General features: G+C 38.4%; 1 protein-coding gene across 9 annotated transcripts in view; it reads left to right on the top strand.

Annotated features, from left to right (window-relative positions):
* REV1 (REV1 DNA directed polymerase) overlaps positions 1 to 15020 on the top strand; it is a 92356-nt gene that overhangs the window by 68390 nt on the left and 8946 nt on the right. For 7 of the 9 annotated variants that reach the window (XM_086701317.1, XM_086701321.1, XM_086701320.1 and 4 more), the window contains 5 exons: positions 969 to 1097; positions 3437 to 3591; positions 6012 to 6131; positions 10895 to 11115; positions 11380 to 11552. In XM_086701317.1, coding sequence (XP_086557443.1) covers positions 969 to 1097; positions 3437 to 3591; positions 6012 to 6131; positions 10895 to 11115; positions 11380 to 11552 — 798 coding nt within the window. Of the gene's footprint in view, positions 1 to 329; positions 457 to 968; positions 1098 to 3436; positions 3592 to 6011; positions 6132 to 10894; positions 11116 to 11379; positions 11553 to 15020 lie in introns of those variants that run through there. The other 2 variants (XM_086701325.1, XM_086701318.1) reach the window with 2 other exon arrangements.

The raw sequence follows: 15020 nt of genomic DNA, 5'->3' as shown, positions 1-15020 counted from the left end.
TAACTGAAGCATAGTATTTGTATATTGTTTCTCAAAACAGGGCACACTACCATGCTGAGTAAGCACTTAGTAAATATTTATTGAAAAAATGTATAGAGTAACTGATGTATTTACACAGGAGTATGTAATCTGGTGAAACAGTGCTTATTATTTTGCTTGTGTTTTTATTTTAGTATTTTTTCTTGGTTTCATTACAGAGTGTTAAAATGGAATTTTACTAATTATATATAATTCCATAATTACAGTTTTGTGCTGAATGCTCCAAATATCAAAGGTAATGTGGGGCATTGAGACACGCAAAAGATTTAAAATTTACCATTTTCAATTAGGTCCCTCAAAGTTCTGGAACCCTGGCTCCTGCCCAGAGTGATGTCCTACCATATACAATGCTGTTGGCATCTCAACCACTGTGGAGCCACTTCAGGAGCATGGAATTGGTCAATTGGGAATTGGGTGGTAATAGGATGAGTACATTTTGTCTGTTTGTCACATAGCACTGTTTTGTGTAGTTCTTTCGTTTATATTCTTTGTCTTTGGGGGATGAACCCTGGCCAAACCGTGCCATGTGTTAGGGGAAGAAAACCTCTTTTTGACAGCACATTCCTGCTCTGTGGTGGTTGTGATATCACCAGCATATGGCATGCTGGCATCTCTGCAAAGGGGCCAGAGGTCTGAGTCTTAGGAGAAATCTTTAGATACAGACAAGAGCCAAACCTGGTCTTTTAATAACATATTTTGGCACATTTACACATGTCATTTACACTAATCAGTCAATTGTGCATTTTTCCTTTGGGGGGGAAACAAACTTGAAGTTTTCTTAATGCTTGTTGTTTATCCCTAATGAGAATTGAGTTAAACGAAAAGTATATATTACTGGCATGGGGGCATACTGTCAACATTTGATATTTGATTTTGCATTTGAAAGTTATTCCTAGTATAACATTCATTGTGTTTTATTCTTTCTCTAGACAAGTTGGCATTAAGAATGGAATGTTTTTTGGGCAAGCTAAACAACTTTGTCCTAATCTTCAAGCTGTTCCATATGATTTTCATGCATATAAGGAAGTTGCACGAACAATGTATGAAACTTTGGCAAGGTACAGCATATACCACAGTCACTTTCATGTCTGTTCTTTTACTTCTTATATTTAATAATGAAGAGAATCCAGCTTTCTTTAGGGTTGGCAGGGTCATATTTGCTAGACTCTTAACCTCTTTCAGTGTCCCATTCCTCAGCAATTCCAATAATCAGTAGCTCAATCTTAAGGGACATGTTTGCACTTCTCAAACTGTTCAGGTGCTTCCTGATAATAGGTATAAACAGGTTCTCTGCCTGCATAACTTTAGTTAAGTGGCTCTCGTTTTCTTCCCTTGGAACCCAGACAGATGAAAGATTGGCATTTTTTAACCTAATTATAGTTTCGTTTATGATTAGATAAATGGGTTAACAAGTGGAGACTCTAAAACCATTTATCTTCTAAAATCATTAACCCAGACAGATGAAAGATTGGCATTTTTTAACCTGGTTTTTTTCTTTTATTATGTTTGAATTATAGTTTCGTTTATGATTAGATAAATGGGTTAATAAGTGGAGACTCTAAAACCATTTATCTTCTAAAATCATTAGGTATGCCAAAAGTTAGTTTTTAAGTTTTTAGTATAGTTTCAGGGTGGTTGATTAGTTGGCTTGAGAAAAGGAGGTTAATTTTTAGTTGTAGTGTAGGTATATTTAATATTAATTCAAAACTCAAAATTTAAAATAAATATATTGCAGGCCATGCATGGTCTGAAGCAGCAGTCAGCATATTTTTTTCTATAAAGGGCTAGAAAAGGTCTGTCCCAGCTCCTCAACTGTGAAAGCAGCCACAGACAGAAGTATTAGTGAATGGGCATGGCTGTATTATCGATTTACCAAAACTATCTGGACAGTAGGCCAAGGTCTGTTGACCTTTGGAGTATATTAATGTTCTAAGAGATCCTTCTTGTACCTCTGTCTTCACCTCTTCCTCTCCTTTGTTACACATTATTTTGAATATCTATTTATTATCTATTAAATGCAAACAGTTGTTGATGGTGCTGGTCCTACAGAGAGGAATGAGATTCAGTCTCTGTTTGATCAAGAGAGAGAAAATAAAAGGAACAGATGACGGTATCTGGCATTAGTTTGTGGGTCTGAGTGCTGAATGATAAGCCATTTATAATCACAGCTGTCCTTAAGATCCCACATATGGGAATGTTGGTGTTACCAAGTTTTTAAATCCTGTTCTAGAGCTGGGGTCAATAGAAGCATCCAAATAAGGGCTGAGAATGGATGACTGAGCTGGGTAGTGGTACAACTGTGTTTTGAGTATCAAGGCATTCAAGCAACTGTCAGCCTGAATCTCACATCAGGAGGATTTGAGAGAGAGCCATGACACATACTAGTCCTGAGATAATTTTAGTTTGTGCAGACATTGTCAGTGACATGTGGCTTTGCTATGGGAAAAAATTCAGTGGTGTTCTCCTTTCACTCTTTGGAAATCCTGCCTCGACTTCATATTCTCCATGTTTCAAGTTAGCTTTCACTCTGAAGCAAAATTCTTCAGATCAGGTGCACCCTTCTGCTCTTACCTTTATTTAAGTGTAAACAAAACACTCATTTCTTAAATGAATACAGATATTCAATATTCATTAACCTGATTTGTAACCTGCAGTAAGATGTGGGTGAGATGAGGCATAGTATACCTTACCATGTAGATTATTAAAGACACATTTTTGACCTCGAGGCCTTTCCAGTTGCCTTACATTTGTGGTCCACATATTGGATTAGCTTTGGAGCCTTTCTTTTCCTCTTCTGTAGCTAATTAAAACAAGGCCTTTGTGTAGATCATAACCAAAACCCAAAGTATTTCTACATTCAGGGAATGTCATCTGTGTTCTTTTAGACAGGTATTTGGGGTGATTGACCTTTATATCCTTTATATCCTATCCTATATCCCTATCCCAGGTCTGCTACAATGAAAAGTATTTAATTATGGTGTTTTTGTTTAGGAAATCATCAGTTACTTAATTTGATTTGTGTAATTTTTCTGTCCGTTTGGGATTCTGATAAACCATGTTTGAAAATATTTTAGATGTTCTGACAGTTCTAATTCACCCACTAATTTTTAGATGTTCAGAGTTTTACAGTATAGAGAAACTGGAATAATAATTTCTGTTGTATTTTTGGTAGTTATAGGAAATGAGAAAATACTAATTCGTTTTACAGTTAAAAGTTAGGTGACTAAATAGTGGTACTTGGGTCAGTTTAATTAAAATGCTAATACTGTTTAGCATTTTAAGTCTTATTAGGAAATGTGAAGAAAGATGCCATAGGAAGGCTGGACTTGGTGCAACATTAGTGTCTCCTAGATGGCAGGCTGCGCCTGGTTCACTGCCTTTGCTCTTTTGTTGATAGCTACACACATAACATCGAAGCTGTGAGTTGTGATGAAGCACTGGTAGACATCACTGAGATCCTTGCAGAGACCAGACTTACTCCTGATGAATTTGCAAATGCTGTCCGCATGGAAATCAAAGACCAGACCAAATGTGCTGCCTCTGTTGGAATTGGTTAGTGTACAGCTTATCTCATATGATTCATTTTACTCAAAGTATTGTTTTGTGATCACTGAATATCGTTTAATATTTAAGAGTGATTTTTTTTTTTTTTTTTTTTTTTTAGATTTTGGTGTTGTTTTTTTTTTTTTATCATACCACATAGGCCCCTGACTTCTAAAACTGTTCTTAGTATCACTCATATTTGTGTAATACGTGAGATAAAAGTGTTAGAAACGTAAGTCAGTGATTGATAATGGTATCTTTCAGATAAACAAGTTGGAATATTTTAGTTTTTCAAAAAATGGGGAGAATTGAATTCAATATTTGTAAACATACTCTTTAAAAAACACTTTCTTTCTTACATGTGTGTTAAAAAACACATACTCTTTTTTAACACTTCCTGAGAGGAGGAGGGGGCATGCCACACCACACAGGGCCACATGGAGAAGCCCCCAGTTTTGGTCAGGAGGCAGAAGCAGGGTGAGAGGAAATCCTAGGCCACAGCCTGTATTGGGGTTTCTGTGGGAAAAGCTGGACAGAGCAAAGCAAACAGCCTTGAATTGGCTACTGTGGATAATCCTGTGGTTTTAGGGCTATATGCGGAGATCTCTAGTCCCCTGGTACCTTGGCCCTGGGATGATTTAGGGGAGGAAAACACTGTTTTTGTGTGTGAGCTTGATGAGATGGTTGGGGGTGGCTGGCTTGCATATGAGAGATGTTGATAGGTGTTGATATGACAGCTGTTTGCTGTCCTTAGGAACCAGCTAGCCCTCTCCCCAGCCAGCAAGATTTTAAAGGTGTCAGAACATGGTATCATAAGATACAGAAAATAAAAAACATGATTAATACATTCATAGCATTCTTCCTGTTACTAGCTGGCCTACCTTTATCCTCCCACGTTTGGCCCGCAGATCCTTCTCAATATTCATTTAGGGCTTATTTTCTGTATTCCAGTATCTGGCATGGGTTTTGTTTGTTTTAACTTGTACTTCTTTCTAATTTACAGGTGTGACAATGTGAGTACAGTACATTCTTTTAAGTTTAAGCACATAATTAAAACAAAAATCCCACATGATACTTCCATTCCTCAGCCCCCTCTCCACAACTCACCACTTTTATCGTTTTAGTATGACTTTGCAGAACTTTTCCTCTTAATGAATATCTACATATCTACCCTAGGAAAACCCATAGTTGTTATATAAGTCTTCCGTAAGACTGAGGCATATCCTTTTTATAAGTCTTCCATAAATTCTGGAGATTTTATTATTTACATAACAATTTACCTGACACCCTCTCACAGACCCCTGATACCATCTCTGTCCCTGGTAGCCTTTTCCTCTGCTCTGCATTACTTCTCCATGTCCATACCACACCTGGGACCTCACTGTCACTATCTGTCTTTGTTTTCAAGATGCTCATACCCTCAATTTCTCCTGCACATGGTTTTTTGTTTTTTTTTTTTTTAATTAAATATAGTTTGTTGTCAAATTGGTTTCCATACAACACCCAGTGCTCATCCCAACAGGTGCCCTCTTCAATGTCCATCACCCACTTTCCCTTCTCCCCCACCCCCATCAACCCTCAGTTTGTTCTCAGTATTTTAGAGTCTCTTATGGTTTGCCTCCCTCCCTCTCTGTAACTTTTTGTTTTTTCCCCTTCTCCTCCCCCATGGTTCTTTGTTAAGTTTCTCAGGATCCACATATGACTTAAAACATGTGGTATCTGTCTTTCTCTGCCTTACTTATTTCACTTAGCATAACACTCTCCAGTTCTATCCATGTTGCTACAAATGGCCATATTTTATTCTTTCTCATTGCCAAGTAGTATTCCATTGTATATATAAACCACATCTTCTTTATCCATTTGTCAGTTGATGGGCATTTAGGCTCTTTCCATAATTTGGCTATTGTTGAAAGTGCTGCTATAAACATTGGGGTACAAGTGCCCCTATCCTGCACATGTTCTGATTATATAGTGAGACTTCGGGTTCCTTGGGTTCCCTTCCCCCGCCTCTCCCTGCCCCCATAACCCCCCTTCCAATAGCACTCCTTTGGCTTTATTTCCCTGCCTAGCCTGGATGCATTGGTTGGTGGGATGATCTGATTTCTGATCATTGCCTTCAGTGCCTGTAAACTTCCAATCATAAGATTAGGACTATTTTTTCTGTTCCTTTACCAGGGGTAGGAGGTGTTGAAATGACACTCAGTTGGGAACAAAGGGAAACCCCTATCCAATAACCATGTGGATTATAATCTGTCATACTTAACAAAATTCTGCCAGTTTTGTACTGTGTTTGAAATGATCAGAAATGAAAATTGTTTTTCATTGTTTTTGAAAGAAATTGGATAGGTAATTTGTCTGTAGATGTCTTTTTTTAAGAAATTTAAAAATAATTATGAATATTTCTTGAACATTTTTTTTTAACTTTATAGGTTCTAATATTCTTCTTGCTAGAATGGCAACTAGAAAAGCAAAACCAGATGGGCAGTACCACCTAAAACCAGAAGAAGTAGATGATTTTATCAGAGGTCAGCTAGTTAGTAATCTACCAGGTAAATACAGATCTGTGCTTTTTAACTTTCATTTATTGTAAACATTTATTAGTGCTTTTCATAGTTTTGGAACATAATTCTTTTCCAAAACATGATTATATATTTTTTTATCCTTGATTAAGTGCCATGAAAACTAGAATTTGAAATTCTGCAATGAGTAATTCCTTACCAGGACCTGCATGTTACCTTTTACTTCTGTTTCTCGCATCTTTTAGTTTAAGTATTTCTCAAGTGACAAGATCAGGGGATGCTAAGAAGTCATTTTAAATATGATGAAATTGACGTTTCGCCCCTTAAATAAATCATAATTGAAATTGTGTACTTCTAGGCCACATACAAAGTTTGAGAATCGATACCCCTATTTATAAAATTATACTGCTGCACTTGTGACAGGTTTCTGAATTTAGTAAGAAAAGTAGAAAATGTATGAATCATATTAGGAAGAGTAAAGCCTAAAGATGAAGTGTTATGTTTTGTTAACTCAGAGGTTGAAGTAAAATGTCTATCTCCACCTTTCTCTGCTAAGGGCCAGGATGTTTAGTTATTTTATATTTTTGTGTGGTTACTGTGTGGCTAACAATCCTAGCATGTAAAAATCTTTCCATAGACAAATCATCAAATATAACTGAAAAACAGTTGCCCTTTTGAGGCCTGGAATAGATCTAATTTTTTTTGTGTGTAGGACAATTCCGGTGGGGCTCAAAACCATGAACTGTAAGATCATGATCTGAGCTGAAATCAAGGGTCAGATGCTTAACCGACTGAGCCACCCAGGCGCCCCAGTAGATAGATACCTCTTTCTAAGAAATGTCTCTAGGGGAAGTGTCAGACTCTTGATCTCAGCTCAGGTCTTGATCTCAGGGTCAAAAGTTCAAGCCCTTTGTTAGGGTCCATGCTGGATTTGAAGCCTACTTAGGAAAAAAAAAAAAAAAAATGGGAGTTTAAGCTTTTTTTATTAGCCATCTCTATTAGTTTGCTAAGGCTACCATAACAAGATACCATAGACTGCATGGCTTAAGTAACAGAAACTTATTTTCTCAGGATTCTGGGGGCTAGAAGTCCAAGATTGAGTTGTCAGCAGGGTGGTTTCTTCTGAGGCCTCTCTCCTTGGCTTGTAGACTGACCATCTTCTCCCTGTGTTGTCACATGGTCTTTTTTCTTTATGCGTCTGTGTCCTAACCTTTTGTTACAGGGACACCAGTCATGCTGGATTAGGACCCACTTGTATATGACCTTATTACTGCAATTACCTCTTTCAAGTTCCTGTCTCTAATTATAGTCACATTCTGAGGTATTGAGTGTTAGAAGGAGACACAGTTCAGTCTATCACACCATCTTCTTTAAACTGAATCATTTTTGTTAGTTTTGTTTGTTTGGGGTTTTTTGTTTTCTTTTGTTTGTTTATTTTTACAAGAAATAGAGTTTTTAGTTCCTGAAACTGGCAATTTTCCTTCTCACTTCCTTTTGTTTCCTGGCTGGAGGGACTTTATTTCTTGAAGGGCAAGTTTTTGAAGTTCCATGTCCTGGTTGAATTCTTAGCACAGCATTGAATTTCCTAGGGGATGTCTGAAATATAGTGAGGGGTGGCAAGATTGGCTCCCTCTGGCAAGCCATCTTCCCATGTGGCCTCCTGTCTTCAAAACCAGGTTGTATCCGCCCAAAATTCTTCATGTGATTTCCATGTGTCTATCAACTTTTAGCAAATTCCCAAATTCTTAATCAGATAAATTTAGAACATTTCAGGTATGCAAAATGTCACTTTGCTGTTGTTATGCCTGTCTTGAAGATGGCGTTATAATCATCTTTTTTCCAAAGTGTGCTCCACAGAATACAGGCTGTTCCTTTAAAAAAAGATTTCACATGTGTGTGGGTACCATCCCTGGTGGAGACACACATAGTAAAAGTTGAGAATTGTTGCAGTAACCATATTTTTGTTAGGAAGCAGTCATTTCCCAAAGATAGTTGAGGATGAATAGATAGTGCCTATTAACATCTTGTGGAAAATATGATATTTAATATGATAGCTCTCTGGCCAATAACCAGAAGAAACTCAGGATGAATGAACACACCTCCCCCATTGTCCTCTGCAACCTCTTTTTGGCCCTCTGTGCCCATAAATGTATACATGGCACACAGTTGTCTAGCACAATATATACAATTACTGTAGCTACTTCAGAAAGAGAAAACACACTTCCAATAAGTTTATGTTTTAGGGGACTCTACAGAAAAATGATTATATGTTACACTAACATTACCTAATGAGACCTGTTTTATTTAATTAAAGAAAGGATTGTCCCCAACAGCTATTTGAATACAATAGCCACTTCTTTGAGTTCTTTGGATCTTTGCAAGGCTTTTCACCTTATGTGTGCGCCCTTAACTGAAGGACCTGCTGCACCTGGGTTTGAGCACCCAGCCTGCGGTTGCCATCTCTTCATGCCATTCTTAGAGAAACACCATGAACATGTAGGTGTACATAAAGATGTGCGCTGTTCTGATACGGGAACCAGTAACTAAGTGAAGCTAGGAAGATTTAAGATTTAATTAATTATAGTCAAATAAAATTCATTTCCTCATCTGCACTAGTCACATTTCAGTGCTTAATAGCCACATGTGGCAAGTGCCTACTGTATTAGACAGCACAGATAATATTTTCATCATCACAAAAAGTTCTCCTAAACAGTGTTAATTTAGACGGTGAAAACTTTATTCTTCTATGGCACTGTCAGTGCCAAGTCTGGATGCCAGGGGAAGAGATACTACTGGCTGTTTTTAATCTAGAATAATAGTTACGCTTCAAGGACAGATAACAAGTCTTTGTCCCAGTGGCTGGACCGGGAGCTTCCACATCTCTTTTTTTTTTTTTTTTTTTTTTTTCCTCTTCTCACTTGGTTCTAGGCTAGCATATTTTCTTTCACTTTCCTTTCTAGGTGGCTGCACTCAGTTTGAGCCTCAAGACCCTATTACTTTGTCCTTAGAGGTGTCTCCTTTCCTTTCAAATACATGATGCAGTCACTTAAACTAGCAGTCCTCTTAGGGTTTTGGTGCTGATTAATTTTTCCTCCCCACGCAGTATGGTAGGGGTTAGAGGTGGGCTGCCGTCCCCACATGCTTCTCTCTCCTGTTCAACTTCAGGGCCATTCCATTTCATTAGGTAAGCTTGCAGCAGACTGGGTCTTTTGTTTTTCCCTAGAGGGACAGTGTACTTAGATTAGGTTGACTGTAGTTAATTTGGTGATATTTAATATGATAGCTTTTCTTTTGTACCTACTGGCTAATAATCTGTTCTGCTGTATTGAAGATACTGTTCAGAAACAGTAGGTTTTCCCACTGCCACACCCCAGCACACATAGAATTAATCCAGGATTATTGCCTCTTGCTGATTTTGCAAGTCAGAACATATCAACAACTCTCCAGTTCTCCGAGGGAACACGAATAGTGTGTCATGTGTGACTTTGGCCAGTTTAGTGTCTTTCTTGAGTTTCTCCTCCCCATCATGAAAAATACTCAGATAGGTTTCACTTAGAATTTCACCTTTTTGTGAATGATACTCCTCTGGTAGATTTTGTTGTTGTTAAAGCTGACTCTGGTATTCTTTCTTGTTCTCTGTTCTTACTTGAACTTTAAAATGGCACTGATGGGAGGCAGCACCCTTAACACCTTTCATCTAACTTCAGGAGGGAATAACTTTTCCCACCTCCATGGCCATAGATCTCTTGTAAAGTTGGCAGCCTCCTAACCGTGGTAACTGCTTCAAAGAAGTTCTCCTGGCAGAGCCTGGACTAGACCAGTTGTCCTTCTGCCAAAGACCATTGAGAGAATAGACACTGGAAGAATGATAAGTAATGAGCAGAACATAGCAGACTTCACTCTGAGCTCTCCGCCAAGCTCCTACAGAAGACCAGAAACAGTCTTTTTCTCATTGGTGGAAATTACTGATTTGATGGTGCAGAGCCATCGTGACAAGAATTTTAGTTTCCTAGGTTACTCTTAAATATCTCTCTTAGATATGTGTACCTTTGTTAAGATCTTGGGCAAATTGAGAGTGACAACTCATCAGTATCCTCCAGGTGAGGCTCAAACCTTGCATCTGGAAGAGAAGGAGACAGGGACTGTGCTGCATGCAGGAGAGCTGAGACCTTTTCAGGGAGATCGTCTTTGTTGACAGAAGAAATCTATCTTGTCCCCGCTGCCACTTTGTTTGCTTAGGAACCTTCATCCTCAGGTCACTTTGTCCAGTATGACAGCAATAATGTTTGTAGTTTTGGACCTACGTTGAAGGTTCTCGTTTTAGTTTCCATTCATAGCAAGTGAGGCTGAAAGTGTCGAGAGGTTTGGCCGTCACAGAAATCATGGTAGAATTCCTAACACTTGGAGTCCCACTAGGTCATACTGTAGGTCATACTGTAGACCTGTTTAAATAGGTCTGTAACTTCATTAGTTGATTCTGTGAATAGGAAATCCTAATATTACTCAGTAATAAAGATAGCATTCCTTTGAGAACTTACCTAGTTACACATATTTGAGAAGGTTCACCTATATGTAGAACTCAGATTGAGAAGTAGTTTCTAGAAATACCTTTACTAGCAGTTGCGCTAAAAAATTCTTGAATCTTTGAGATGCTTCAATTATGTCACTTAAAAATTTTAAGAGAAATTATTTTAAACTAGTTTTTTGGGTGAATAATAGTTCTTTAACATTGCTGAATTGTTTTTAATGGTTTATGTGCAGAATTATAGAACTATACATATCTCCTTTTCTAGGAGTTGGACGTTCAATGGAATCCAAGTTGACATCTTTGGGAATTAAAACTTGTGGAGACTTGCAGTATATGACAATGGCAAAACTCCAAAAAGAATTTGGTCCCAAAACAGGTCAGATGCTTTATAGGTTCTGCCGTGGTTTGGATGATAGACCAGTTCGAACTGAAAAGGAAAGAAAATCTATTTCAGCTGAGATCAACTATGGAATAAGGTTTACCCAGGTACTGATCTCTTAACGAGTTTTATCCATTTACTCTTATCTCTTCACATAGTCCCCCTCTCCAACTAGTCCGTAGACTCTTGATGCTTGAAGTGAAGACTTTACACTCTTGCTGCTTCCGTGGCTTGCAGAATATTTGTTTTTAACAGACACTTAGCAGGATATAAAGAGTATATATGTTTGGTTTTGAAAGTGAAAATACTTGAGAATTATTTGGTATGTAGGAAAATAACATGGGAGATCTGCTGTGTTTGTCTCTCCATAGCCAAAAGAAGCAGAAGCTTTTCTTCTGAATCTCTCAGAAGAAATTCAGCGACGACTTGAAGCTGCTGGCATGAAGGGTAAACGCCTGATGCTCAAAATCATGATACGAAAGCCTGGGGCCCCTGTAGAAACTGCAAAATTTGGAGGCCATGGAATTTGTGATAATATCACTAGGTAAGCTTATTTAAAAGAGTTTGGATAATTGATATTTTGGTGCAGGTTATTACAATTAATAGAAAATGAAGAAAACCAAGGAAGAGTATGAATAAAGATCTCTGAGTTCAGAGGATATCTGGTACTCTGCAGCGCTGGGCCTCAGCCCAAGGCCATTGCAGCTGTGTCACTGCCCTCAGGTTTGGCTACTCACATGCACCTGTGTGCCTGACCTTCAGCAGGGTCTTCAGGCTGTTGACTTCAGTGCACGGACAGAAGGAAAGGGAAAGGCTAAGACCTGCCACTGTGGCAACAGTTGTGACAGGGTCTTGGAGGGGTGAGGGTCAGTACAGTGATTCAGAAAGTGATTTTAATGAGACATTTTCTTTGTTTAGGGAGGTGTAGTTTCTGTGTCTGAAATGATTATTGTAGTCTCTCCAAACTGGTAGAAAGCATTTAAAACCCCCTTTTATTAAATATGAGGGCCACTAATATAAAACTTCCTGTGAAGTTTGTGACAAATATGAAAATACCTAATTTTGTGTGCCATTTTGTTAACACATGGTACACCATATTTTATCTGTCAGATCAACCAAAGCCTTGAGACTTCTGACCCTGAAAGCCACACATAAGGAATTGTTAAAAAAAAAAAAAAAAAAAGTTAAGGGTTAGTTCATGCCTGCCATAGAAATTATGTTTGCGTGTATAGTGATGTTGCCACAAGTCACAAGAGGACTGCTCTCCATTACAGGCAGATTCTAGCTTTATCATTCATGCATTTGTTCACCATGAAAACGGGTTATAAATTGTACTTTAAACAACACGTTTATAAAATACCTTTTTAGGTAGTTGGTAATCTTTATTATATTTACCTATTTTTTTAAATGTTTATTATTTTGAGAAAGAGAGCACAAGCGGGGCAGGGGCAGAGAGAGAGAGAAAGGGGGAATCCCAAGCAGGCCCTGCACTGTCAGCACAGAGCTTGACGTAGGACGGGAACTCAAACCGTGAGATTATGACCTGAGCCAAAACCAAGAGTTGGGTGCTTAACTAACTGAGCCACCAAGGCGCTCCTGTATTTAACCTATTTTAATCAACATTTTGATGTATCTGTATTTTAAATGCTGTATTAGTTAAATACAGTGTTAGTGGTCTTTTCTATAACAAGTTGGTTATGAGGCCCTAACTGGAATAGAGTGATCTTTTTACACATGGTTTCTATGAGAAAATCAGATCTAGTTTATTAATACCTTTCTTGGGAATGCAACCTAGAACTTGCTTTGTACAAGGTACATGAAAAGGATCATCCAAAAACTAATTTTTCTTTAGAAAGAGAACTGGCAGTAGAGTGTCCTTTTGTCATGTATGCATTTTTAAATGTCTTAGCATTGTATATTTTGGTGCATCAGCAGTACCTGGGGGCTCACTCTGTCTAATTTTAGTAAGAAAATCAGCCTTCATTTAATCCTTTTTGGAGAATCCAGGTACTCCAAAAATATAACAGTAAGAAAAACTAGGATTAATTATACTGAGCCCCCTGCCCCCCCAGTTGAAGGATAATATTCAGCCTTTTTTGTAAGCACATACCTCCTTGCTGTTGTTAGTATTTGTTCCATTTTTGTTCTGAACTTAAAAAGTTTTATTATGAAAATTTTAAACATATTTAAAAGTAGAAATAGTACAACTATTATGAACCCATTACCTGATCTCAACAGTTGCTGTCAGCTCCTCTGATACCATACTTCCTCCCCTTCTCCCAGTGATTTTGAAGTGAATTTCCTATACAGCCTTGTTTCTTCCATAGGTATCTCAGTGTTTGTCTCTAACAAGATGAGGACTCTTTGTTTGGTGACCACAGGACAGTTCAAAACCTGTGTAGAGGCACCTAGGTGGGTGGCTCAGTCGGTTAAGCATCCGACTTTGGCTCAGGTCACAATCTCATGGTTTGTCGTTTTGAGCCCCACATCGGGTTCTTTGCTAATAGCTCAGAGCCTGGAGGCTGATTCAGATTCTGTGTCTCCCTGTCTCTCTGCCCTTCCCCTGCTCGTCCTCTCTCTCTCTCTCCCTCCCTCCCTCCCTTCCACTCTCAAAAATAAACATTAAAAAAAAATTGGGGGGGGGGCCCTGAGTGGCTCAGTCGGTTAAGCATCTGACTTCACCTCAGGTCATGATCTCAGTTTGTGAGTTCAAGCTCAGAGCCTGAAGCCAGCTTCTGATTCTGTCTCCCTCTCTCTCTCTGCCCCTCCACTGCTCATGCTGTCTCTCTGTCTCTCTCAAAAATAAACATTTAAAAAAAAAATTAAAAAAAAATGTTTTAATGTTAAAAAAAAAAAAACACCTGTGTATAAAATGTACATTTTGCTGTGCCCTTAAAATACTAACTTTGGATAAGATGATAATGAAAAAGAACACATGATGAATCAGAACAAGTGTAATTTTATAAATGTTACCAAAATGCAGATCGGTTATAAACCATTAACTTAAACTTAACATTTTGGTAGTGTTCTAACTGCCCGAGGAAGGCTTTAGGTGTGGGATTATGAAATATTATAACACTGACCTTGTATTTCCTCTAATTCAGGGGTTGATACACTCTTTCCTGTGGGCCATATCCATCCTTGGGCCTGTTTTTATGTGGTCTTTGTGAGCCAAGAATGATTCTTATATGAAAGTTTGTAAAGAGTGAAGACCATGTGAGAGGAACCACAAAGCACAGGCGATTCATTCTCTGGTTCTTTACAGAAACAGGCTGTGGGCGCCTGCTGTAGTCCCCACTGAAGTAATGTTGGGCTGAGTTAAGCAGTGGTAGTCCACAGTCCATGATTCTGTTACCTCTTGTAATGGGCCCTGATCAAAAGATACATGGCAATCATGTGCCTTGCAGACTCTGATAGGTTATAATACTGTAAGAGAAAGGATTCCATTTTAAATTGCATGTCAAAGAGCCATATGTAGGTTGAGATCTTTGGCTTGATTATCACGCGGAAAAATTTTCTCTTAACAGTTTTCCTTTGGGCAAAGACTTTTTTCCCCCTTGGAGTTCTTCTGTGTATATGTATTTTTAATTTGAATTTTATACACACACACAGTCCCTTGCACTACTTCTCTTTCATTGCCTATTGCTGTTTCCCCTGTATGCACATTTCCTTTGCCCCCAGGCAGTGTTAACATTATTATGATCATGTGCACACTATGTGGATGAGCATATAGTCCACTGTGACCTCATTCCCTTTTTTGTTGAACTTGTTTTTCCTGGAGTTCTGAGCATCTTGTTTTGTTTGTTGGCTTTTTTTTGTGAATTTGCCATTGAGTTTATCTCCAAAGTCCCTCCTAGTGTGTTTCAGTACACCAGAATCAACTGGTTTGATCTTTTTACTTGGGGCCCTCCAGCAAGCTAAATGCAATCAGGATTAGTTTAAGACCTACTATAAAGTGGGAGTCTTGGGGTATCCCTTCTCTGTGATCTGTTGATCCCTGGTCTCCTCATCC

This window comes from Puma concolor, chromosome A3 (genome assembly GCF_028749965.1).
Source record: "Puma concolor isolate L17-30 chromosome A3, mPumCon1.1.hap2, whole genome shotgun sequence".
Taxonomy (NCBI): Eukaryota; Metazoa; Chordata; class Mammalia; order Carnivora; family Felidae; genus Puma; species Puma concolor.
Note: the sequence above shows the minus strand (reverse complement) of the source record. Positions and strands in the feature narration are given on the sequence as shown.